This window comes from Neofelis nebulosa, chromosome 5, assembly GCF_028018385.1.
Source record: "Neofelis nebulosa isolate mNeoNeb1 chromosome 5, mNeoNeb1.pri, whole genome shotgun sequence".
Lineage (NCBI taxonomy): Eukaryota > Metazoa > Chordata > Mammalia > Carnivora > Felidae > Neofelis > Neofelis nebulosa.
In genome coordinates this window covers 25270242-25297671 of record NC_080786.1, presented here as the reverse complement: position 1 = coordinate 25297671, position 27430 = coordinate 25270242, and the positions used below count along the sequence as shown (strand labels likewise).

Genomic DNA, 27430 nt, shown 5'->3' with positions numbered 1-27430 from the left:
GACTGTAACTACTATGTGCCAGACATATATTTTTAAGCATATATCAATAGACAGAAGAGACAAAAATCTCTGCCCTCGTGGAGCTTACAGTCTAGTGGAGAGGGACAGGCCAAAAACAATAAGCATACATGAGCACATAAAAGAGTATGTTCAGCAGTAGTTTAGAAGAAAAAAGAAACAGCAAGATGAAGAGAATCAGGAGTATGTGGGAAAGCTGCAATTTTAATGAGGGTGGTCTAGGTGGCCTCACCGAGAAGTGACATTTAGAATAAAGATCTATGGAAGTGAGGGAGTTGGCCATGCTGATATCTAGGGTAAGAGCCTCCAGGCAGAGGGAATAGCCAGTGTCTCACCCTGAGGTGAGATAACACAGAGGCCCTGTGGCTGGAGGCCAGTGAATGAAGGGCAGAGGAGGAAGAGAAAGAAGACAAGCCAGAGAGCCAATGGGGAGTGAGGTAATGTAGACCGTAGAGGCCACAGTGAAGACAGTAGTTTTTACACAGAAAGAGGGGAAGCCCTTGGAGAGTGTTGAACAGAGAAGTAACATGATCCAATTGATAGGAGGCAGCTAAGAGAGACTAACTCAGTGGTCCAGTGGGGAGATGATGGTGGCTCAACGTGGGCTGTTAGCAGTATAGCAACAGTCACAAAGGCTGGATTCTGAATATATTTTCTAAGGTGGAACTTTCAGGACTTTCTTGTGGAGTGTAGAGGGAAGAAAGCAGATGAGGATGACTGAGAATTTTTGTCCCAGTAACTGGGAGACGGGAGAAATTGCTACAGCTGTCATGGGGAAGGTTGTGGGTGGCACAGGTTTGGGGGAAGGTCAATAATTCAGTTTCAGATGTTCTGAATTTGCCTTATGCAGCAGACATCTAAGTAGAGATGTCTGGTCGACAGTTTAATACATATTCCAGTCTGGATTTCAGGAGAGGGGCTGGAGATATAAATATGAGAGTCATCAGCTTTCAGATGGTATTTAAAGCACAAGACCAGCTGAGATTTCAATTAACATAGAGAAAGAATAGTCAAAGACTAAATCTTGGGACCCTCCATCATTGAAGACATTGGGAGAAAAGGGAAGAAAGCCCAAAGGAGAAGAAGGAGAAGCCAGGGAGGAAGGAAGAAAACCAAGAGACTATGTTGTCTGTCCTGAAAGTCAAACCAGGGAAGCATGTCAAGGAGCAAGGTATGGACCATCCTGTCATCTGCTTCAATTAACAAACTCACAATCTTCTCTTCAATTTACCAGTAGTCTTGAAATCCCCAAAGGGAAATAGGATTTAATCCATCCTATGGAAAAAGTGCAAAGAAATCTGTTTACATTTGATATGTGATTAAAATGTGTTGATTATCAAATTAATCCATTGACTTTGGTCCTGAACAGTTTGGTCCCTTGAAAAAATAAAAACATCTTCATGCTGTTAGGTCATTTCTCAAAAACTTCCTGGGGAAAAATTAACTGAAAAAACCTCTAACCCTGTCACATCTTGAGGCCCCCACTTGTATGCAGCATTGGAGAGTTGGTGGGGGGGGGGGGGGGTTATTTCCATTCCAAAGGGATTTTCTGAAAGGAAGAGGGATAAAAGGGATACTACCGGGCAGAGATGTGATGCCCTAAAAGCCAAGAATACATAAGAAAAAATGCATTCAAATTCTTAGTGTAGCAACGTAGTGGTAACAAGGCACATACACATGGCAGTCCTTGACTGCTCAGGACACTGGAGAAGTAGCTAAGACTTCACAGCCCAGCAAAGTTTTAAAAAGCCATCATAACATGACAACTAAATGTATTGTGGTACCCTGGCTGGGTCCCATAACTAAAAGAGAACATGAATAGAAAAACTGATGAAATCCAAATAAAATCCGCATTTTAGTTAACAGTAATGTACCAGCGTCAATTTCTTAGCTTTGACACATGGACCATGGTAATGTAAGATAGTAACACTTAGGGAAACTTGATGAAGGGTATAAGGGAATTATTTGTGATTTCTTTGCAATTTTTCTGTTAAATATAAAATGATTCTAAAATAAAGTTTATTTTTATAAAGAGAAAAAAAGCCATTCTATACTTTTGGGTATTTGTGTTTCCTGTTTTGACTCTTTAATATTGATTCTCTGGGTCAGCATCTCTAAACTAAACCTACACCACTGCCTGGCCCTACTTCTCATATCGGAGGTACTTCAAATCATGTGAAGGCAATGTCTGAAACAACTGGGTATGGAGAAGAAAAGGAAAATGGCCTTTGACGTGCCCTGACTTCAGGCACTGGAATGGGCTCTTTTAATCAGACGGGGTTTCCTACAGCGCAGGCAACTTCAGCCCTGGCTGCATTCAACACTGGAAGCACTTGGGGAGCTCTCACAAATTCAGATTAATTGGTTTTGGGTATGACTTGGGCAAGGAGACTTTGGAAACTCCCAGGTGATTCTAATGTGTAGTCAGAGTGAAGAACCACCACCCAGGCTGGGTATGTTGTATCTGCCACTCTCATAGAGATCTTCCCTGGGCAATAACTGAACAAGCCCGTGGAAAGAGAAAACACAGAATGAATGACTTGCAGAGACCAATAATGTAGACTCCGGAGAAAAACAAACCTTCCAAAAAAAAAAAAAAAAAAAAAAAAAGACCAGAGATTAAGGAAATGTAACATAAGAATGAGGACTTTTCTCTATGCCTCTTTTGGTCAGAAAAACTCAAAAAGTATATCCAGCTTCTTGCCCCCCTCACTTCTTCTTTTTTTAATTGTGGCTAATGTATACATAACATTTACCACTGTAACTATTTCTACGTGTACTTTCAGTGTCATTAAGTACATTCACAATGTCAGGCGACCATCACCACTATCCATTTCCAGAACTTTCTCATCATCCCAAACAGCCCTCACTTGTTTGACACCTTATAAATGGGATGTGGGCCAAAAGTGAGTAGAAAATTTTAAATAAACGCTTACACAACAAACACATAAAAGCAGACTTAGATGCTGAGCACTTGTGCGCAAACCTTTCCTAATTGTAGGGCAGGGGAGCAAAGAGCCCCTATGCTGAAGTACCTCAGACGTCAGCACAACTGGCCACAGATGTCAGAGTTGCTTAGGACCGTAAGAAAAGACCACCTACTCTGAGTCGTGTTGACCTCATGACATGCAAACATCAACTATAATAAAAACTGCGCAGATCAGAGCTGTGCTTGTTACAACGATCACATCTGCCCAGGGTTGTGCAGTCACTCCCCAGGCAGCCAGGGGATCAGAAGGTCAAATCAGGGATACAAACTTAAAGGCCCACAGGTAATGAGTGGAAGAGGATATTTTTGACCAAAAACACATAATCTAGACACTTTGTTCTCATATAAAAGATACAGGAATGGTCTTTATGTCCACCAAGGCTCTCTCTGCTTTTCATTCAGACACAGAATTCTACTGGATGTCCTCTCACAATGACATTTCTTTTTTTTTTTTCTTCTTTAAAAATAAATTTTTCTTAAGTTCATTTATTTATTTTTGAGAGACAGAGAGAGTGGGGGGGGCAGGGGCAGAGAGAGAGGGAGAGAGAGGATTCCAAGCAGGATCCTCACTGTCAGTGCAGAGCCCGATGCAGGACTTTGAACTCACAAATCAGGAGATCATGATCTGAGCCGAAATCAAGAGTCAGACACTTAACTGACTGAGCCAACCCAGGCGCCTCTCACAATGCCATTTCTGAGGGCAATGTGGTTGCAGAAAACTTGTCTCTCCCATGAGAGAAGTCACAGTGCTGGAGTGACATTAAATAGGCAAGTGCTGTGTCACTACGGTATTGGGGAGACAGTGGGAATAGTGGAAACCATGGTAACCTGGGCAGTTTACATCCCAGCCATCACTAGAGATTCCAGACCAGGGCTGCCAAAACTTCGTTTTGTTTTTTTTAAAGAAGTCATTAAATCGTGTTTTTATATCAGCCATAACTGTCAATATTTTTTAATGTTATGCTGGCCAACATCTTGGGATTGAATTTGACCTCTTGGCCACCAGCCTCTGGCCTCTCAGTTACATAGACAAACTTCCCATTTGAGTCACAGAAAGCTGGATGCCACGGAAGAGATAAGAGTGAGCAGATTATCTAACTATATCATAATCAGAATAACCAACCCATATACTCAATTCAGATACTTCATTCCTTGTAATGACTTAACAGATTCTTCCCTTCCATGATTCTGGCTAAACCATCATGATCTTGGTCAGTGCATTCACACAGCCCCTGTTAGCTCCACAGTGGCTGGGACATAACCTTTTGCTAAGCCATTAAATAAACATGTTTGCAAGTAAAGAAAAAGACCATGTCTATGAGTACTTTAAATACTCAAAATTAATGTAGGCAAAAGGGCTAGTCTTCAAATTATACTGACAAAGTGCCAAGCAGTTAATTAAATACCCATTTGGTTTCATGAGCAGATCTGAAACAGTCAAAAAACTGTTATAAAAATAAACATGTGAATAAAAACTACCATACACACTACTTTTACTTTTTTATTATTATTATTTTAAGTAGGCTTCAACCCCAGCACAGAGTCCAACATGGGGCTTGAACTTATGACCCTGAGATCAAGACCTGAGCTAAGATCAAGAGTTGGATGCTCAACTACCAAGCCACCCAGGAACCCCCATACACACTACTTTTCAATAATAAACACGTAACATATCTCACTTCAACTCTTAAATCCCTTAGATAACTTCAAAGACCATGCGTTTAAACAATATCTCCTTTTCCCAGGACATTAAGCACAGACTGAACTTGAGTTATGGAAAGAAAGGAGAGAGAATGTGCAGTTCATCTGTAGAACTATTTTTGCTTCATTTAGGAATAATCAGAACGAAATGGTGATAAACTCAAATTTAGACTACTAGGCACTTCTCCAACTAGAAAAAAATTACTAAATGTCAGTTGACAGAAACAAATTCTCTATGTCTGGGAAACAGGAAGGATTTTTAAGATATTTCCCCCAAGGCAATACCAAGTTCAAGTAGAATAATCAGAATGACTTTTTTTTTTTTTTAAGTAGTGGTAGAGAGGGAAATGAACTACAGATCTGAAGATTTGTCAAGGAAAGAAAAAAAAAAGGCTTTTTCTAGTTTCATTAGCTAATGTAAAACTAAAGACAATAAAAAGATCTATGTATTATTCATTTATCTGTTCATCACCTTCTTGACCACAGACCCCATGTAAGGCACTAAATTAGATCCTGCTTCAAGAAACCTACAGTCTATGGGCATCTAACTACCCAATACTGCTGTTTACTATATGCAAACCACATAACAACGTAAGTGCTATGGGAGTTCAGTTACTTTCAGAGTCAGGGATCAGGAAATAAGAAATTTTTTAAAAAGCAAGAAGTCATGGGATGCCTGGGTCCTCAGCCAGCTGAGCATCCAACTCTTGATTTCAGCTCAGGTCATGATCTCACAGTTAGTGAGTTCAAGCCCTGCATCAGGTTCTTTGCTGATGGCACAGAGCCTGCTTCAGACTCTCTGTCTCCCCCTCTCTCTTTGCCTCTCCCCTGCTTACGCTCTCTATCTCTCTCAAAATAAATAAATAAACGTTAAATAAATAAGTAAATAATAACTCTGTCAGGGGAGTCTGAAGCTGTATGAAATTAGTCGTGGAACAATGGATGAAAGGATATTCCAGGCACTGAGAACAGAAATTAGTAACGATATTGATGGAAAAAAGCATGAGTTACATGCTAGAAATAATAAATAGGTCAGTTTGGTAAAAGGTGCTTGAAGGTGAGGGCTGCCTATTGGAATCAGCGGGCCCAGTAAACAGGACCCCAGCAAACAGGTGAATGAATCTGCTGTTAGGAAGGACTCGAGCCATGTCTGCAGTAGGCAGCAGAAAAGTGAGAACCGTGGTTGGAAAGAAAGGATGGGGTGTGTTGCTGCAGGAGGGGGCTAGACTTCATTTCGAGGGAAAGGCAAGTCATGGATGGTCTTAGATAAGAGAAGATAGTAAAATACAGACTTTAAGAAGATTAAGCAGGTGGCATTGTGTGTGATGGACAAAGAAGGGAAGAATATTTTAGAACAGCAGTAATGAACTGAGCTAAGATTTTGCAGAGGGAGTGGATGGGTGGGAGAGAGATTTTAGGTATTCCCTGATCTCTGCAACCGGTGGTAGTTGGGGTGAAGAGGAGGGGAACAGATGCTGCTTCCCAGAGATGCTCACAGAACAATAGGGGAAAGATATCTGATTATTTTATGACTCCTCCCCCTTGCAAAATAAATCAAATCTACCAAAATAAAATACAAAGCTATTGGGGTCAAAATTTCCCCTAATAGTGAAGCTTAAGAAATGCTTGGGGGGGGGGAAGTAAACAAATCCTAGCAAATCTTTAAATAAAGTACCTACCTGTGTAATCTATCAGGGGAGTTCTGAAACAGGAAGTAGAAAGAAAGAGAAGAATGAACTCATAGATGGGTCACTGCTTTTTCTTCTAATTTCATCTTCCTCTTTCACCAACAGACATTCACCACTTCTGTCGATAAGGGTTTGGTATCACCAGGAACATTCCGGAAATGATGGGGGGGGGGCGTGAAAATGATACCCTAACCACAAGCTCTCCAAGGGAGCTGTGCACTGCCAAGTGCGTGCAAGTCACTGTGGGCATCTCACTATTCAGTACTGCTGTTTATTCTAAGAAATCTTGCCACATCCTGTCTCACTGTTTACAGTCAGAGCCAGCTCTCTGGTAGATAAACCATCGGTGACTGCGCAACCCAAGGAGTTCACCATTAATCTTGAAAGCAACAGGAAAACAAACAGCCTTTACCCCATTGGTCCCTGTATAATGTAGCTGTGAAAGAATTTCAATCCCCGCCAGGCTGGGCTACAGAAAAGAAAAGAAACACAAGGAATGGGATTTGGGGCAGGGTCCTGCTTTCTCTGGGGTCCTTAGTAAGGCTCCTCATTTACACTGAAAGTTGTGGAAAGGACTAATATCAGTATTAATGCACAAATAATATTTTATCACAAATGTAACACTGAATAAAAACAAGTCTGCCTGATATTACTAGTTCAGAAAAGTCACATTAGCTGCAAATCAAACTAACAGTAATATCTGAATGCTCTCCATGACTCTCTCATGGGCCATGTCCAGTTGAGTGACAAGAAGTCTCTTCTTGTCTACATGTAATGCACATTTTCCATGTTAAAGTCTGTTTATTGTTTCCTTCTTTTCTTCCCATCTACACCCTCAAACTGAATTAAGATGATGGAAATGTCCTATATCTGCACTGTCCAGTATAGTAGCCACTAGCCACATATCGCAACCAAGCCCCTAAAATGTGGCTAGTGCACCCAAGGAACTGAGTTTTTAATTTTATTTAACTTTAATAAATTTACATTTACATCACTACATGTGGCTAGTAGCTACCTAATAGGAAAGCACAGCTTAACTCTGTTCTCAAACTTTAATGTGAAAACAGCTCCCCCCGGGATCCTGTTAAAATGAAGACTTCCAGGGGCGCCTGGGTGACTCAATGGGTTGAGCGTCCAACTTCGGTTCAGGTCACGATCTTGTGAGTTGGAACCCCGCATTGGGTTCTGTGCTGACAGCTCAGAGCTTGGAGCCCAATTCGGATTCTGTGTCTCCATCTCTCTCTGCAGTCCCCCCCCCCCCCCCAATTCTCTCTCTCTTTCTCTCTCAAAAATAAATAAAAACATTTAAAAAAATGAAGATTCCCATTTAGCAGGTCTGGATGGGGCCTGGGAACCTGCATTTCCAAGGAGCTCCCAGGTGATGTCAATACTGCTGGTACTGGGACTACACTTTGAGTAGCAAAACTCTAACTGCTTTGGGAACCATCCGAGTGGCCCAGAAGTTCCATGAGCCAATGGTCTCCAAATTTTTGGATCACGTAACTAGGTCAGTCAAAACTCCTGCCTACTACCATACCAGCATCTTACATATGTTATAAACCGATACCTACAAAACAAGTTTTAAGAGATGAGAAGCAAATGAAATGAACAATATTTTAAAATTATAATCACAGTAAGTTCATATTATGAATAGCTGATATTTCAAGACTTAATATACACTTGAAATGAGATTCACTGTTAACAATAGTGGAAGTAAACCTATATTTCAAAATGCCTTCTTGATGATTCCAAATTTCTTTGGCTATCTTCTCTCAGATCTGAATAGGTGGGCATTGATTTTTTTTTTTTAATCTCACTAAGAAAGCTCTTACAAACAGTGAGAGATGGGTCAGTGTGGCCATTTCTCTGTGTGTGGGTGTGAGTGTGTGTATGTGAGAAAGAGAGAGAGACAGACAGGGACAAAGGAGAGACAAAGACAGAGAGAAGGAGAGAGAGAAGTATTTTACATTTACGTTCCTGGTATTTTCCTCAATCTGCGATCGTGTTATAGGAATTTTTTAAGCCATGTGTACATTTCATGAGGGCTAATTAGTTAAAATAATCCACAAAAAATAATCCACAAAACCACTTCACTGAGTTTTCAAATGAAGTCGTCTTCTTAACCCTGCCTTCCTCAGGACCCCTCCTGCTTCATGCAGACAGGTGGTCTCTGACATCAGTACCCCGTCAGGGTACCACCTCCAACCCGAATGTTCAATATTAGTAACACATCATTTCTCTCCTAATTTTTCAACATAAATAAATATACACAGAAGCCTCAGAACTCCTTCAACATGGGCACGTTCCCCACTTTGGTCATACTGGTTTAGATAGTGCATAGAAGTTTCAGAATTATCACAAAGCTCTAAAATAAAAATTTACTTCCAACAGTAACAGTGAACTCTACGTTCTTCAAAACACATGGTGGAAACTCTCCTCAAATTATTATGTAAATGTAATTACAATTTCAAAAGGATTCTCTGGGAGCTGGAGAAAATAACTTTAGACTTGATATGGAAAAATCAACATGCAAAAGCTACTAAGATTCTGGAAAAGAAGAAGAGTGGCTTAATAAATATTAATATACATTACAGACAGATTGTAATCAAAATGGCATGGCATGGCACAAAAACCAATAAAGAGATCACGGAAACTAAAGAATCGGGAACAAACCAGGGTATGTACACAAGTCCAAACTACAATAAAGGTGCCGCTTCATTCCAATGTAAATATAGGTAAATGCAATAAATGCTGTTGAAAAAGGTAGCTGTCCGGAAGACAATAGAGGTGGACTTCCTACTTCCTGCCTCACGCTCTAACACTAACCCGGTGGTTCTCAACCGGGGGTAGTTTTGCCTGAGGACATCGGTAATGTCTGGAGACATTCTGTCATTAACTGCAGGGCTGGGGGTAGAGGTGCTGGGTGATTGCTCCTGGCATCTAGTGGGTAGAGGCCACGGATACTGCTAAATAGCCTACAATGCACAGGATGGTTGCAGCCCAAACTGTCAATAGTTGAGACACTATGAAGGCTGAGAAATCTTACCTTACCCCTAACCCTAACGGTTAAAAACCCGAGGAGGAGCAGCGCTAGTAGTAGACCGATTCTGATGTGAATCCTGGCTCCTCTGCCAGGACTCTGGCAGGACTATCTACCAGGACTCTCTCAAAAGTGTGACTCTGGACAAGTCACCACTCTGAGCCTTGGCTTCTTCGTCTTGGCTTTCAGGAGTAAAGATAATGTATATCCTGAATCAATGAACAAGAGCTCTGACCAGACACAGCAATTAACAGATGGTGGCTCTTATGGCTGGTACCGTAAATGATGGATCGTATTAACGATTACTTGCAAACGTATACATGTTCTTCACAAGGAAAGTGGGCTTTTTGTTCCTAATAAGATCCAGGTTGCTTGACAGAGCCATTTTGGGGATTTTAACTATAAAAGTTTGAAAATAAAAATTTCAACAAGTTGGGTATTGTTATAAATGCCACCCCCCCTCCCCCACAGAGCAGGGATTGTGCTCATCTCATTCTAACAAAGGCTACTACCTTAGAAGATACAAGACACCTAATAAATACATTTATTTTATTTTATTTTATATTTTTCGGAAACAGAGGAAAAATAATTCACTAAGGGCCTCAGAACCATTTGCACAGAACTTTTTAGTGCAGAAACTGATAAGACCCAGCCAGTCTGCTGAATGGAGCCATCTAGGGTGGTCCAAATGGCTTGCAGTGTCAGCCCTGTGTCCTGAAACTAGTCTGGGGATAACCAGGCCTCTGGTCCCAGAGCCCAGCTATGGGACCGACAATGTTGCAAAGCCCAGAGGATTCTGGGAATGCTCTGAGGACTCTTCTGTAAGCTCCAGGACCCCTGAGCTGAAAGATGGTGTATTTCTGAGCCATGAGCCTCAAGAAAGAATTAAGCCCCACACCCACCCCACAGTCCCACTCACCCACCCCACACTTCAACACCAAGGAGTCATTTATACCTTCTTTAGGCTAATTTTCCTAGGCTATGAAATGGGAGGTGGGGAATAAGGGAAGAAAATGGTACCTTTCAGCTACAAAACAGAATTAAGTCTAAAACCTCCACTGAACACACGATAATGTTTTCAACAAATACTAACAACAAAAACAGCCGTCATGAGGACATAGTGAGAATAGATTATAAGACTTAACACATATAGGAGTGAAGCAAAAGTGCTCTCAGACTCTCAAAAACAGGTGTTGTATGAATACAAGTTACTAATTTGGTTTTTAAAGACTTTGGAGCCACTTTCAGTTCCAACTCATGGTTGATGAATGGAAGGCAAATGAAATGATGTACTCCACTAAATCATATTTATAGCTTTTATCTCTTTGTAAAATGGCTCCATCGTTCAAACACTTAAAAAATTATACGAGACAGTTATATAGATATAAAGATAGTCATTATATCAAAATCCTAAGAACACAGAAATCACTAATAATATATTTATATGGACCTGACAGTTACTTCTCACCTGCTGCTGCATTCATAGCTAAATATGTAAAATTAAGTCCTTTTTCCAGGAAGCAACACTGGTAATGCCCATGTCTTTCTCAGCTTGAAAAACACACACAAACTAATTTAAGTCTGATTGACAAAGAGAAAAGACAAAAAAGACTGCCAGGAATATTTAAAGTAAGACAATCTGAGTTCCCAAATTTAATATGCAATAGGCATATAAAAATCTAACACTTCAGTAAAAGTATCTGCAACTCAATTACCTACATTGTGTGCACAAGGCCTTCAAAATAGTGTGTAACTATCTGTACAGCCCACCTGTAATGCCACAGAATAAATCTTCCATTGTTGTTGAAAGATTGTGTGTTCCGTGGGGAAAGGGGGCCTTATTTATTTGATTTTAAAACAAATACAGACATTTCATGGTACTTTAGTATTTGCATAAGCTTTAAGATCAACAGGATATTTCAAAGAAATTTAGTGCTTGTGTTTCTGTGCTTTGGGTACCGGTTTGCTATTCTCCGCCATTCTAAACTACTGGGGAACAACTGGAAATCACCAGTATGCTAATTCTCTCTCTCAGAGGAGACAAAAATAAATAAATAAAAAATAAAACACGGAGAATAACACAGGCAATCAAGGACAGCTATAAAACGGGGAGCGGGCGGGAGGAATGAGTTCTCACTGAACAGTACATGTCTGTCTCCCTTGTTCTCTCCACTGGGACAAAGGCCGACACTTTGGAGGTGGAGAATAAGAGTAACTAGGCAAGCCATTAGGGGTGTGGATTGAAGAAAACTCTCTTTCCCCAAGAGAATGTGGCTTTACACCAGCATATTAGATTGGAAAGTGCAAACACAATAATTAACAGTGAATCCTGATACTTCAACACACCAGAGAAGGGTGTCACTCGAGAGTGAGATGGGAAATAGGAGGAATAAATTAAGGCAGTCTTCGGTGATGCTGGACAGCTCCTTGGGGGGTACAGTGGCAGCCCAGGAGAGCTAATCAAGTCCTCCAAATACCTCAGGAAGCTTGAGAAAACTGATGAAGGCTGATACCACGCCAACAATGAGGGGCAGCTGCGAGCACAGAGTGGGGGCCCTTTCTATATCTGAATCTAAAATAACGACCTCCATGCTAAACAAACACCTTTGTATTCCCTGCTCTGATTTAAGAAAAGAACTTTGAATTCACCTTCCTCAATTTCTGCTGTCAGGGAATAAACCAGCTGCTGTGGTTTCCCCACCACAGTAACACATGTCAATCACTGCTAAGCCCAGCGTTACTTTTCTTCCCCACGTGTGATTCCAACAATCAGCACGCTTCAGGGCTGAACCTCAGCCTCGTGTGGGAGCATTTTCTAGGGCACACCCCTGTAGGCTACCACCCCCTGTGTATTTCGTTTAATTATGAAACCTCTTTCTAGAAACCCTATAATTCTCCCAAGAGTCAAAGTAATTGGTAGAAATTAGACATGAAGAGACATAAGGCCACTTAAAGAGGACACTTTCGATTATAATTTGTAAAAGAACTTTCTTTTTAGTTCCAGTATAATTTTGTACTTTCCCAATTTTGCCCTTTGCAAATGCCAAAGAAAATGCTCATGTTATCTTGTGGGCTATAAAAAAAAAAGGCAATGTAATACATTTGTACTCCACTTAAGGTCCACAAAGATTTCCTTTCCTTTGAAGGCCATCCTTTGGATATTTTTAAAAAGAAAAAAGAAGAACAAAAAATAACATACATATACCCTTGTGGCAAATCACTTTTATTTGGGCAATGAAAGGATGTGTGTGTGTGTGTGTGTGTGTGTGTGTGTGTGTGTGAGAGAGAGAGAGAGAGAGAGAGAGAGATCCATTACTTGGGGTCCATGTTGTGTGGCTACATTATCAAGATGCACTTTTGGTATGGTAAATATGTAAACCGAAGACAGATCCATTTTGCAGTGAATTTATGGTCTTTTAGCGAATGATGGTAGCAAAATTCCAGGGCACAGTTTTATTCTACTCAATTCAGGAAAATTCTATTGAGCAACACCTACTCACCACCTGGCACTCTAAGTAATGGGAATCCAAAGATGAAAGAAGATTTAACAAGGGGGAGAGGAGGTGGGCAGACATACAGAAATGGTAACAAGAGGGTCTGAGAAGTCTGATGATTGCTGGGTGTGAAAGGGAGACGAGGCAGCTCAAAGGGTGAATGATTAACTCCACTGAAAGAAGCATCATACAGAAATCTGAAAGATTGTAAGATGGCAGCCAGTGGGGTGGGTGAGGGCTGCACAACGTTATAGGCATACCTTGGAGATACTGCAGATTTGGTTTCAGACCACTGCAATAAAGTAACTCGTGCAATAAAGCAAGTGAAATGAATTTTTTGCATAGCAAAGTTATGCTGACACTATACTGTAGTTCATTAAGTGTACAATATCATTACGTCTAAAAACACAAAATACCTTAATTAAAAATACTTATTGCTAGACAATGCTGACCCTCATCTGATGGTCCTCATCTTTCAGTTAGCCCTAATCTTTTTGCTGGTGGAAGGTCTTGCCTCCATGTTGATGGTTGCTGACTGACCAGGGTGGGGGCGGGGGGTTGCTGAAAGTTAGGGTGACAGTGGCAATTTCTTAAAATAAGATAACAATGACATTTATCACATCCATTGACTTGTTCTTTCACAAATGATTTCTCTGTAGCATGTGCTGATGCTGTTTGATAGTATCTTACCCACAGAACTTCTTTCAAATCAGAGTCAATCCCCTCAAACCCTGCTGCTGCTTTATCAACTAAGTTTATGTGGTATTCCAAGTCCTTTGTTGTTATCTCAACACTCTTCCCAGCATCTACACCAGGAGAAGTTTCCATCTCAAAAAATCACGTTCTTTGCTCATCCATAAGAAGCAAGTTCCTATCTGTTAGTTTTATCATGAGATTGCAGCCATTCAGTCACCGTTTTAAACTCCACTTCTAATTCTAGTTCTCTTGCTGTTTCCATCACATCTGCAGTGACTTCCCCCACTGAAGTCTTGAACCTCTCAAAGTCATCCATGAGTACTAGAATCAACTTCTTCCAAATTCCTGTTAATTGATATTCTGATCTGTTTCCATGAATCACGAATGCTCTTAAAGGCATCTAGAATGGTGAATCCTTTCCAGAATGTTTTCCATTGGTTTTGCCCAGATCCATCAGGGGAATCACTATCTATGGCAGCTAGAGCCTTACAAAATGTATTTGTTACATAATAAGACACAAAAGTCGAAATTCCTTCTTGATCCACGGGCTGCAGAACGGATGTTGTTAGCAGGCACAGACACAACATTAATCTCATTGTACGTCTCCATCGGAGGTCTTGAATGACCAGGTGCATTGTCAATGAGCAGTAATATTTTGAAAGGAATCTTTTATTCTCAGCAATGGGTCTCAGTAGTGGGCTTAAAATATTTGGTAAACCATGTTGAAAACAGATGAGCTATCATCCAGGCTTTGGTGTTCCATGTACAGAGCACAGGCAGAGTAGATTTAGCACAGTTCTTAAGGGACCTAGGATATTCAGAATTTTCCATGAGCATTGGCCTCAACCTAAGGTCACTGGCTACATTAGCTCCTAACAAGAGAGTCAGTCTGTCCTTTGGAGCTTGGATGCCCGGCAATGACTTCTTTCCAGCTATGAAAGTCCCAGTTGGCATCTTCTTCTAATAGAAGGTTGCTTTGTCTCCACTGAAAATCTGTTTATTGTAGTCACCTTCATTCACCGTCTCCGCCACATCTTCTGGGTCACTTGCTGCAGTTGCTCCATCAGCACCTGCTGCTTCATCTTGCCGCCTTCTGCTAAGGAGGAGGCTTCTTTCCTTAAACCTCATGAACCAATCTCTGCTGGCTTCCAACTTTTCCCCTGCAGCTTCCTCACCTCTCATCCCTCATAGAATGGAAGAGAGTTAGGACCTTGCTCTGGATTAGACTTTGCCTCGGGGGAATGTTGTGGGTGGTTTGCTCTTCTCTCCAAACCGCTGAAACTTTCTCCTTAGCAGCAATGAAGCTGTTTCTCTTTCTTATCATTCATGTGGTCCCTGGAGCAGCACTTCTAATTTCCTTCAAGAACTTTCCTTCGCATTCACAGCTTGGCTCACTGTGTGTTAGTTAGGTCTAGTTTTCAGTCTATGTTGGCTTTCAACATGGCTTCCTCGGCTTCCTCATTTCTAGTTTTTGATTAAAAGTGAGAGATGTGTGACCCTTCCTTTCACATGAACACTTAGAGGCCATTGCAGAGTTCTTAACTGGCCTGATTTCAATACTGCTGTGTCTCCAGGAATAGGGGGGCTCCAAGAGAGGGACAGAGATGGGGGAATGGCTGGTTGGTGGGGCAGCCAGTTCACACCTTGATCTATTAAGTTCACTGTCTTATTACATGAGTGTGTTTTGTGGTGTCCCGAAACAATCACAACAGTAACGTCGAAGATCACTGACCATAGTCTATGATAACAAATATAGTGATAATGAAAAAGTGTGAAATATTGCAAGAAATACCGAACTGTGACACAGAGCCATGACGCGAGCAGCTGTTGGGGAAAATGGCACCGACAGACTTGCGTGACACGGGAGTGCCACAAACCTTCAATCTGTAAAACATGTAGTATCTGAGAAGCGCAATAAAGCAAGGTATGCCTGTATTTTGGAAAAGTGAGGCAATCTTGAAAAAAGGGAAGTTTTCATGTAAAAATCCAGATTTCTGGCTTTTCTCAAGAAAACGGACAAGATCTGGTGACACCTGGCAACAACAGGCAGAGTGAGGCAGTGGTTCTCTGATACCCAGGAGCCCCAACCCAAGATCCTGGCCCCTGGAGGTATCTCAGTTTGCTAGCCTTATCTTAGGGGGGAAAAAAAAAGTCAGTCTTCAGGATTTCAGATTCCCAGCCCCCAAAAAGGAGTAAGGGGTAAAGGCTGGGCACTTTCTGATATTTGCTTTCCTGGAAATAAAACAGCAAAAAGCCAAAAGTATCATCTCTCACTGCATCACATGACACTGGGCGGCCAGAGCTGACTCATCCAGCAATGTGGGCTGCTCGTAAGTACTTGGGAGTACAGCTTGCTGATGCGGTCTGAGAGGAAAAACTTCTCAGACTCCAAGCATATGGTCAATTTGGAACCGAGCAGCTCACTTAGCGCGGCTTTCGGCAAGCCACTGCGTCTTTTCTAAGAATTACCGGAGGCATCTGGTGTAGGGAATGGGGACCACGACGGGCTGGGCTCAGTCAGTGACGCAGCAGTGGGCCCGTCCTCATGGGCTTCCCGCGGCCTCACACAGCCTCCCATGACCTCACTCAGCTCAGACTTCTCTCCTGGCTCCTGACCGCCCGGCACACACCTGCCAGTGGACATCCTGCCACCGGCAACTGCCCGCAAGCACAACGCGACCTAACTGATGCCATTCACATTCCTTCTGCGGTGGATGCTGCCCATACGCACCCAGACGCCCCCCAAAGCCCCTCTTGGTTCTGTGCGTCCCCCCAGGATCTGCATGTTCCAGGTCTTCCTCGGCTATCGTGACTGCCTCTCCGGGATGTGCTCTGGATCCGGAAGTGTCTAGGGTGGCTCGCGGCAAAGGGCTCCTCGGTGCAGGAGTACGTAAGCCGCTTCCCCAGCCTCAAGGTACACTCGCTGCTTCCTGCCCAATCAGGCCAAGGTTGACATCGTACTCTTGCAGGCTTCCTTCCCTTCCCCGTCCCGCGTCCCCACTTCTAACCGAGGCTTCCTGGGAACACTTCCTTGATCCTCTCAGGATCTGTTTCTGGGAAACCCCACGAAGACACAGCCCGTCCTCGTCCCCACTCCCCCCCTCCTCCAGTTACCCCTCCGGGTCACTCAGAGTCAAAACTGCACTCGTATCTCGATTCTTCCTCTACCCTCATGCTGTCCCTTTTCAGCTAAATGTTAAAATCCACTATTTCCTCCCATCAGACACATCTCCCATCCATCTCAGCCTACTTCAGTTACCATCTGGCTCCCTCCATAACTGACAGCCTCCATTTTTTCTCCCTCTTAGGTTTTTTTTTTTTTTTTCTTTTTTCTTAGTTTTCTTTTCCTTCGCCTCTTACACTTTGAAAACTCAGCACGACTCTAAGGGTTGCTCCTCCAAAACAAAACAAAACAAAACAAAATAAAACAAAACTATTGCAACGGTTCCCCACGGACCTCAGGGTAAATTCGAAGTTCTTAGCCCGGCTGTTGGAAGCCTCCTGATCCAGGCCCTGTGCTTCTCATGCCTCTTCTCCCTGCTTCCCTCTGACCTCGTGCTCTGGTCACCCCACACCATCCCTGGTTTGCTTTTCTGGGTTCTGGCTCTTCTAGAACCAGTCCGCCTGCCTGGGAGACCCATCTCACCACTTGTTTCCCTGTTCAAATCCACCCATCAGGGCGCCTGGGTGGCTCAGTGGGTAAGCATCCGACTTTGGCTCAGGTCATGATCTCACAGTTTGTGAGTTCGAGCCCTGCGTCGGTCTCTGTGCTGACAGCTCAGAGCCTGGAGCCTGCTTCAGATTCTGTGTCTCCCTCTTTCTCTGCTCCTCCCCTGCTCACACTCTGTCTCTCTCTTAAAAATAAATTAAAAAAAAAAAATTAAATCCACCCATCATTCCAGACCCAGAGCAAATGGGAACCACAGAGCCTCCTTTTCTAAAGCACCTCCATTAATAAATTCCGGGTGAGAGGTGAAAACCAAGACCTATTGATTTAGCTGGGCATTCACATAATTTGCATATATATCTGACAACTCCCAGCCCAGCAGAGAAGTTTTTTGAGAGCTCTTTAGAGCCATCTTTGCATAGTGAAGCTATTATCTCACATGTTTATCTCAGAGAAATCTGACTGAAGGACAGGCCTGTTTACCACTTAAAACGGCCCAATTGTTCTCAACGGGCAGATGTGTCCCAGAATGGATGTGAGCCGGGAGGCGAGGCGCGGAGACCTTTCCCTCCACCCAGGTTCCCACAAACGCCTCTGCCTCTGCAGGTGCAAGCACCTCACCCCCCTGTCCCCAGGTGTGATTCTAACGAAGGCTCCTTCTACACGGAACCAACTTACTTCCCCACGGGGTTCACTGTAGGAGACACCGATCTAGTCTAGTCCTGCAGGAAAACATGCACAGATCAGGTAGAGAAATGCTCCAGTATTACTTCATGGGCTGATAGAGATTCTCAAAGGTAGTTTCCTTTTCTTTTTTTTCCTAAGGGCAGTGTTCATTATATGCATTTTCCACCCTCCACAAGGGTTTCCGAATCCCACCCTTTGCATTAACGGCGTCTGGCTGTGTGCCCCAGCCCCTCACCCTAGACCAAAGGGCACCTGATGAATGTGGACAGAATTCACCAATGTTTGTGGTCCTCTGTACCATATAAGGCAAGATCCCAGGGGACTGGGACCCAAATGGCTTCAATCATGGCTCTACGTGTGAACAATGACAATTCAGCAGCTGAAAAATGGGGCAGCACAATGTGTTTTTGTACTCAAGTCTACAACCATAAAATGACCTAGAATTAAACCCATACTCACGAAATACCAGAAGTGACATTGTAATAAGTGACTTCTCTTAGCCAGCAAGTTTTGAGATCTTTGGCAACTCATTCTAAGGAAAGCTGCCCCCAAAAATTGAAGGACAACTTAACTGTATTTAGAATTCAGTGAATGAAACTATACTAACTATACCGTCCATTAAAAATCACTAAGTGTTCCAAAGAAAGAGCTTTGAGAAAGAGTACAAATTCTCTTTCTACTTATTCATTAAATATTCCGCATTCAGCTATTCATTCTTGAGTCAGTTTTCAAAGTAAATTCAACACACCTAGGATCAAGAACAATTTGTACTTAGGTGTATGGGTTGGCCTGACATCTTAAAATGAAAGGGTGGTTATCAGAATTTTCAAGAAAAAAGATCAGGCAATCTTTCGTGGATTTAAGTAAGGTTTGTCAAAATGGTATAGGGCTCAGAGAAATACTACTGTGCTGAGCCTTTGGAAAAACTCATTAATGATCCAGTTAGACTGTCAATGATGCTCACAAATTACCCAAACTCCACGAGAAAACATTTCATTATAAGATTTAAATACACTCCTCTACCTCTTGCACATTACTCCTATTTTTGCCCCAAAGAAATCAGGACCACGTTAAAAGCTCTTTCTTCCAGAAACACTTCCTTGGTTTCCTTTCCAGCAGGAGGTGACTTCTTTTTCCAAACTCCCATGGCATGCCTTATTTTCTCAGTTGCTTTTTAAGTGTATTTATTTATTTTGAGAGAGAGAGAGAGAGAGAGAGAGAAAGAGAGAGAGAGAGAGAGAGAGAGAGAAAGAGAGAAAGAAGGGGGAAGAGAGAGAATCCCAAGCAGGCCCTGTGCTGTCAGCCTGGAGCCTGATGTGGGGCTTGAACTCACAGACTATGAGATCATGATCTGAACTGAAACCAAGAGTTGGGACACTTAACTGACTGAGCCACCCAGGTGCCCCCTATTTTCTCAGTTAAATCGCAGGTATCTGGAAGGCAAGCTCTGTGTCCAGTTGAACCTCACACCTTCTACCTCCCCACCAAGTGGAGCTCCTAGGAAAAAACCTTACAAAGAATACGTGTTCAGTGAGTGTTTGCAAATGAATGAGGGAGTGAGGGAGTGAAATGAGTGCAAGCTTGCATGCTCTATTCTTTTTCCTGGTCTGGCTACAGATCCCAAAGGCCAGTTATTTGCTAAAAACATTATGTTCACCTTTCAAACGTATTAAGATTCATATCCAAGTTTCAAGTAGTCATCCCACGGTAATTCTTGCAAATGAACTTGATTTGGACTGATGGTACTCTAAAAAGTTTACCTACAGCTCTATCAAGATGGTCCACTTAGAAAAAATATTAACCAGGCATTTACTTCATCTTTGAGACCTAAATTATTTCATTTAACAGCATCTACAGCTGTCAGAACTTTGGCAGACTTTATGAAAAATATCATTTTAACTGTCTTTATTAAAGATTAATCATGTACGTCCTTTGTTTCATTTCTACTACATAAACTCCCTCCTGGTACAGGAAAAGCTCCATTGGTTTTTGTTGGTTTGTTTGTTTGTTTATAGCACAAGTGGGGGAGGGGCAGAGAGAGAGAGAGGGAATCCTAAGCAGGCTCTGGGCTGCCAGCACAGAGCCTGAGCAGAGTTCAGTCTCATGAATCCTGAGATCGTGACCTGAGCTGAAATCAAGAGTCTAGGGGACACTTAGCCGATGGAACTATCCAGGCGCCCCTGTTTGTTTGTTTTTAATAGTGTGGTGTCTTTTCTCAGATGCAAACACACATGGTTATTGTGTTTGTTATGAGAAAATGCCTGTCCTTTAAAATGATATCCTATAATGATCCTGCTTCTCACCCCCACTCCTCCCACCCAATACTAATGGGGAATGGATGTGGGGAAATTCTGTCATTTTTGCCAAGAGAATGGCAAATTACCACTGTCATTACCATGGCTTTGGCAATTTCCTTTAAAAAAACAAACACGACAGGGTGGGGGTGGGAGCAGCTTCAAAGATGCAGCACAAAGTTATCCAAGGAATTTCTTGCTCTGATGCTGCTTGTTAAGAACCTGGAATGTTCCTTAAAGTCATCCAGGCAGGTGGTCCAGGCACTGTAGACCAGAGTGAACTCGAACCCAAGGAGAATGCCATCTTCTCTTACTTAAAAACCCTCAAGCACACCCGTGTCTCATTCTTCTTAATAGCTTGACCCATTTTCCTTTTCTGGAAAGTAAGTTCATTAGCTCAGGGACTGTCCTCAGTGGAAGTAAAAAAACCCCTCTTGAACACTTCAGCTCCACCACTGGCTGATAATGGACTATTCCCAAAAGTGAGGGTTCTTCATCCTTAAGAGGAGCTTTCTCACCCACTTCATCTGATCAGATAATTGAGAGTAAGTTCGGGCCTTGCAAATCATTTAGTACCAGAAAAATCTACAAATGTGCCCCTGACACTACAGCACTCACTGACAGCCAGGTCAGCATAGAGCACAGGCCCTCCAACCACAAGCATGTTCCTTCTCATCTTTTCCAGTTCTCAAAACTCTCCCTGGCAGTGAAGGGGCAATCCCCAGGAATGCAGGTGACTGTCAGGCATGGAGTGGGACAAGAATTAGTCAGGTCCTCTAACCCTTTCTGCTCTAAGTGTGATCCTTGGACCAGCAGCATCGATACCATCTAGGAATGTGTTAGAAATGCAGTCTCCGAGCGCCTGGGTGGCTCGGTCGGCTTAAGCAGTTAAGCGTCCGAATTCAGCTCAGGTCATGATCTCGTGGTTTGTGAGTTTGAGCCCCGCGTCAGATTCTGTGCTGACGGCTCAGGGCCTGGAGCCTGCTTCAGATTCTGTGTCTCCCTCTCTCTCTGCCCCTCCCCGGCTCATGCTCTGTCTCTCTCTCCCTCTCAAAAATAAGTAAACATTAAAAAAAAAGAGAAAGAAATGCAGAGTCCCAGGCCCACCTCCAGACCTGCACTTGAACAATATCCCTGGAGATTCACAGGAGGCACATCAAAGTTTGAGAGGCGGTACTCCACAGCAGGAAAAAAAAAAACAACAAAAAACGTATCTTCACATTTAGAGTCAAATTCATTTATGATGTGCTGACTTCATGGCAAATCCCTGACAGTGGAATTACACAAGAGGGATGCTCTTGTGACCTGACCAAAGTGGACTTTTCCCTCTAAACATCAAGGCCAGTGGCATGAGGTAAGGAACAGAAACACTGATGCCCAGTGTATGCCTTGTGTAACCTGGAAGGTACATGGTAGGTTGGTTTTATTTTGTTTCCTTTCTGAAATTCTGACTTCTTTGAGATTATTGAGTGGTAAAAATGGAGGAAGGTGGAATGATGAAATTACTTCATCTAAAAATCAAAGGTATCTTCCCCACTTTTGTTGGGAAGGAGTTGTCCACAAGAATCCTGGGTGCAGAAACACCTCAGGTACCTCACATCAGGGTTCAGATGCAGGTTTGGGAGTCAGCCTGCCTGGGACCAGTCAGAGCTCTGCTTGCTGCCATTTGTGTGACCTTGACAAAGAAGTCAACGCCTGGGCCTCAGCTTCCTTACCTTTAAAATGGAAAGAAAAAAAGTACCTGTTTCAAAGGCTGCTTACGGGAATGAAATGACACCTATAAAGCCCGGCACACAGTGAACACTTGGTACAAGGGACCTATAAATAATCAGGCATATCCTATGTGTCGGTGGAACCTAAAACCACTATGGCTCCCAGAACAACGCTCTCTTGTGACTGACCCAGATATACAGCAAATTGACATAAAGAAACCAATACTCAGAAAAGACAGACTTGAGAAAAGTTTTACTCTACACAAACCATGGTAATTCTGGACATTAGCAAAGGTGCCTGCCATCTCTCACTTCAAATTCTAATGCATGTTGACTCCGACTAAGAGCCCAGAGCTTGATCAGCCATGAAGAAATGAACTCTACTGGCCAGGAAGGAGGAGCCCATCTTAGTCACTCAGCCTTCTGCCTCACAGCTGGCCTTGGTGAGCTCACTAGCCAGCTGTCTATCTTCCAGGCAGAGAGAAAGAGAAGCAGTCACTCTGCCCTCTCGCTTTTTAAACTATACCTCATGTCATCATTCCTCCCATGATAGTTGGCCAAAGGACAGATCTGATTCCTCTCGCCAGACTTTATTTCACAATGAAGCACAAAAACGTAACGTGTTTACTATCCCACCTTTGTTGTTAAAAACAAAAAATCACTTAAAATTAATACTGCTCCTTTTGAGAAACCAACCTCAACCTCTCTTTGCCTAATGAGACTCAATAAGAGCATAAGAATAAGCATTCAGCTGGGCAAGCCATACTGGAAAACATCCTCAAAGTCTTGAAAATCAAAATGAAGACCAAATCAATCACAGCACTTGATTCAAGTGGCTTTTGTTTCTCCTCCCTAGTGACTGACAGAACTTATGGTAAGTTTAAAATATCCAATATCTCTACAGTTTTGAGGAAGATATTAAGTTTGTATATAGCCTCTAAAAAAATAATTTTGGGGAGCCTGGGTGGCTCAGTTGGTTAAGCATCTGGCACTTGGTTTCAGCTCAGGTCATGATCTCATGGCTTCGTGGTTTGAGCCCTGCTTGAGATTTTCTCTCTCTCTCTCTCTCTGCCCCCTCCACCCCCCCAACTCTTGCTGTCTCTGTCTCTCTCAAATTAAATAAATAAGTAAATAAACAAACAAACTTTTTAAAAAAATTATTTATTTTTGAGAGAGAAAGACAGAGAGAGTAAGCTGGGGAGGAGCAGAGACAGAGAGGGAGAGAGAGAATCTGAAGCAGGTTCCACACTGTTAGCACAGAGCCTGATGTAGGGCTGGAATTCACAAACCGTGAGATCATTACCTGAGCCAAAAACAACAGTCAGACACTGAACCAACAGAGCCACCCAGGCGCCCCTACAAATAAATAAACTTAAAAAAAAATACTGTGTTTTGCAGCCATGCATTTGAGATTAATAGTATGATGCTTTTACCAGCTACATCATTCTGGGAGTACACCTCTTCAGAGGAGGCATTTTTCTAGTGGAGTGTAATCCAATAAATTAAAGGGGGGACAGGATGTGATACGGAGTCAGGCGTGGACAGTCACAGGACACTATGAAACTCCTCTCTGGTTGTCTAACACTTTGCCTTACCTGTCAGAGGGCAGAGGCCCTGGGAACGTCATGCAAATTTCAAATATATTCTCCACCCCTCGTCTTCTCACTTTCCCTCCTCCATTCAACACACAACAGCCTCAGAATGCTAAGCTAACCATTGACCCTCAGAAGACTTACCTATCAGTTTTCTTCATCAGGATGGCCCTGAAGATGTGCTCTAGGGGTGTTTTCTCCCGCTCGTGGGTTGGCTGCACGAAGGGGTGCAGGGCCACTAGTGAGAAGCCTTGCTGATACAGTTCCAGGAGCTGGGCGGGCAGGTCGTGCAGGGAGGCCAGCCTCACTGCTGAGGACCGAGGGAGCTCTGCTGTAGATGGAGAGAGGAGAGGCTCATCAGGGACCCAACAAAACTGCCCACTCTCCCCCACCCAAGTCCCTCTCCCCTTGCCCTTGCAGAGACCTCCAGGTCACCTCTTGCTAAGAGCGAGTTTATTCCTGCCTTAACTACTGCCTTCAAAGAGAACTTAAAGCAACAGGTTATTCCCCAACTCCTCTCAAGGCATTGCTGACTGGATGTCTTAAACCTAGAAGTCAGTCTTCTCAGAGGTCACATTGGAAGAGTCATTTCCATCCCCTCCAAAAATTAAAAAACAAAAGAAAAGAAAAGAAAAGAAAAGAAAAAAGAAAAAGAGGAGGAGGAAAAAATGAAATTGCACGCAAATATAAAATTTCCAGGTGGCAAAAAGCAGTATTAACAAAGTCAGAAGACAAACTGGAACAAATTTCTGTGACACTTAAGACAAAGAGGTAATTTCCTTAATTTGCAAAGAAACTACAGAAAGAAAGAAAGAAAGAAAGAAAGAAAGAAAGAAAGAAAGAAAGAAAGAAAGAAAGAAAGAAGAGAAAGAATGAAAAAAAGAAAGAGGAAAAGGGGGAAGGGAGGAAGGAAGTTAGGAAGGGAGGGAGGGAGGGAGAGAGGGAGGGAGGGAGGGAGGGAGGGAGGGAGGGAGGGAGGAGGAAAAATACGAATAGGCAATTGCCTAAAATTAGACACAAAAAGCTAGTCAATATTTGAAAAAACACTCACATTAACTCAACATTAGAATTATGAATATCAAAACAAGTATTTTTCACCTAGGGAATTATTTTAAGATTTGGATTTAAAACAATTCTTTGAGAAGGACAGACAAGATTCAAAAATCAAAAGCTGTAAGCATATACACAATTAAAAGTATACATCCCAGCCCGGTCCCCCTTCAGGCTTTCTCCCTAAAGGCAATCAGTATTATCCATTTTTTTTGTATACACATTAACAATTGCTGAATTCATACACAAGTAAAGTCTATATGTCTCCCTCTCTTTTTATACAAATGGTAGCATAGTGTCACACATTTCATTTTTTATTAATTTTTATCAATTGACAGTATACTTTGCTTAGAAAGCATTCAGTAGTAGCACACAGAATTCTTCTTCATTCCTCTTACAGATGAACAGTGTTCCTTTGTATGATGTACCACAGATTAATCAAACTTTTGCTTTTATAAGTAATGCTGACGAAAATTACGCTCCTATGTAATTTCACATGTGCTCATGTATAATACATCATACCTAGGAATTCCATACCTAGGAATTTGCTAGACCAAAGATAAATGCATTGTAATTTTCTCAGATATTTGCCAGATTTCTTCCACAGGGTAACATGGATTTACCACCTCCCCCCACCCAGTGATGTACAAAGGTATTTCTTTTTCCATGCCCTGGCAAATCTCATAGTGAAAAAATGATCCCTGTGGTGGTAATCTGTATTTCTCTCATTATGTAACTTGTATTTTTTTTTTTTTTTATTGAACATGTCATGTTTTAAATACTGTCTGTGTCGCCTTTTCTGTTAACTATAATCTTTGCCCTAGTTTTCTGTTGGGCTATTGGTCCTTTTTTCTATAGGTTTGTAGAAACTCTTATACATTAGGAGATTTAGTTCTTATTTGTGATATCACTTGCAAATATTGTTCCCAATTTATTGTTCGTTTTTTGACTTTGCATAAAGTGGGTCTTGTCATGAGGAATTTTTTTTTTTTTATGAAGTGGAATTTCTCAATCTTGTCTTCAATGACTTCTGAGTTTTGTATCAGAGCAGAGACATCTGGTATTATAAAACGATTCTCCTGCTACTACATATTTCATTTTTTGGATATGAATCTTTGATCCAGTTTGGAATTTATTCAATATGAATTCAATATTCTACCCCCCCATGTTTATCCATTTTTTCCCATTAGTTTGAGATGCTACCTTTATCATATATTATATTTCTGAATATATTCAAGTTTATGATTGTCCTCTACTTATCTATTTTAACAATTTTAACGTTACATTTTAATATCTGGTCAGGCTATTTCCTGAAACTTATCTTCCTGTTTAGTTTCTGAATCTTCTTGTCTGTTATTTTTTTTTTCTAAATCATCTTTTAAATCAGCTCATCAAACCTTCCTTCCAAAAAAAAAAAAAAACCAACTCCTAGTGATATTATTTTTGGATCATGTTCAAATTATAGCTTAACTGAGGGAGAATGGATATTTTCATCATATTACAAGTTCCCATCCAAGAACAAGGCATAATTTTTGTTTATTCAAGACTTCTTTGGGGTCCTTCAGGCACTTATTAAAGTTTTCTTCACATAGATATTGTACACTTAACAAGTTTATTTCTACTAATATTGCTATTGGAATAGAATTTTTTTCTTTTTACTTCTATGCTATCCATTGTGGGCAAGAATGTTGGGGAAACAGGCATGCTCATCATGGTTGATCAGGTAGACTTTTTTGAAGGGGAATATGATGCTTGCCTTCCAACCTAAAAGTACACACACCCTTTGTCCAACAACCCCACTACCGGATACTGCATCTATGGCTGGACTCCTAGATGTTTTTCAGGCTTTACGGACAAAGATACTACAGATATGTTCACATAGCAAAAACGTGGAACCAAGTAGTTCTTCATTGGAGAGCTGGCTAAATAAACACTGGGACACCCAGTGATGAATCCTATGGGCTATTTAACAAGTTTAAGGTAAATCTGTTATGTGCTGATGGCAATGTGTCCGAGATAAATTATTAAGAGGCAAGGTGTCAAGTGTTTATCCTATGCTAGTCTTGTATAAAAATAGAGAGATAATCTTTTTTAGAATAAAATTTTTTTTCTGAAAGAAATCACAAAAATATGAATATTGGAGAAAAGGGTTGAAGAATAGAGGGAAGGATGGAAAGGTGGCTTTTACTTTCTTTTGTACTTGGAGTAGGTACTGTTACCATCCATCAGGGTCATTGGGTGGAGGGTTGATAAGACATTTAAAATTTTCTTTTTTTTTTTTAAATTTTTTTTTCAACGTTTTTTATTTATTTTTGGGACAGAGAGAGACAGAGCATGAACGGGGGAGGGGCAGAGAGAGAGGGAGACACAGAATCGGAAACAGGCTCCAGGCTCCGAGCCATCAGCCCAGAGCCTGACGCGGGGCTCGAACTCACGGACCGCGAGATCGTGACCTGGCTGAAGTCGGACGCTTAACCGACTGCGCCACCCAGGCGCCCCGACATTTAAAATTTTCTGATTTATATGTAAAAACATTATCTGAAAGTTCTTTATGTATTTTTTAAAATAATGTGTTATTTTAAAACACAATCTTAAAAACAAATCTAGGGGTACTTAAGAACACTACTTAACATCAGCCACTGTAGCTCTCATTTCCATACATCATGCAAGAAATTTACAGGAAAAAAAATCTATAGCAATGATTCACTCTAAAGCAGTGCCCAGCATCCTGGAGAAACCTTCATTAATAACAGTGACAAAGCGAAGGTTGGCCAGGAAAGCAGAAAAATATGACATCTTTTC

General features: G+C 41.9%; 1 protein-coding gene across 3 annotated transcripts in view; it reads right to left on the bottom strand.

The window, feature by feature from the left end:
- RFTN1 (raftlin, lipid raft linker 1) overlaps window positions 1-27430 on the bottom strand; it is a 209802-nt gene that overhangs the window by 104789 nt on the left and 77583 nt on the right. For 2 of the 3 annotated variants that reach the window (XM_058729815.1, XM_058729813.1), the window contains exon 3: window positions 23723-23909. In XM_058729815.1, coding sequence (XP_058585798.1) covers window positions 23723-23909 — 187 coding nt within the window. The remainder of the gene's footprint in view (window positions 1-23722; window positions 23910-27430) is intronic. The other variant, XM_058729814.1, reaches the window with a different exon arrangement.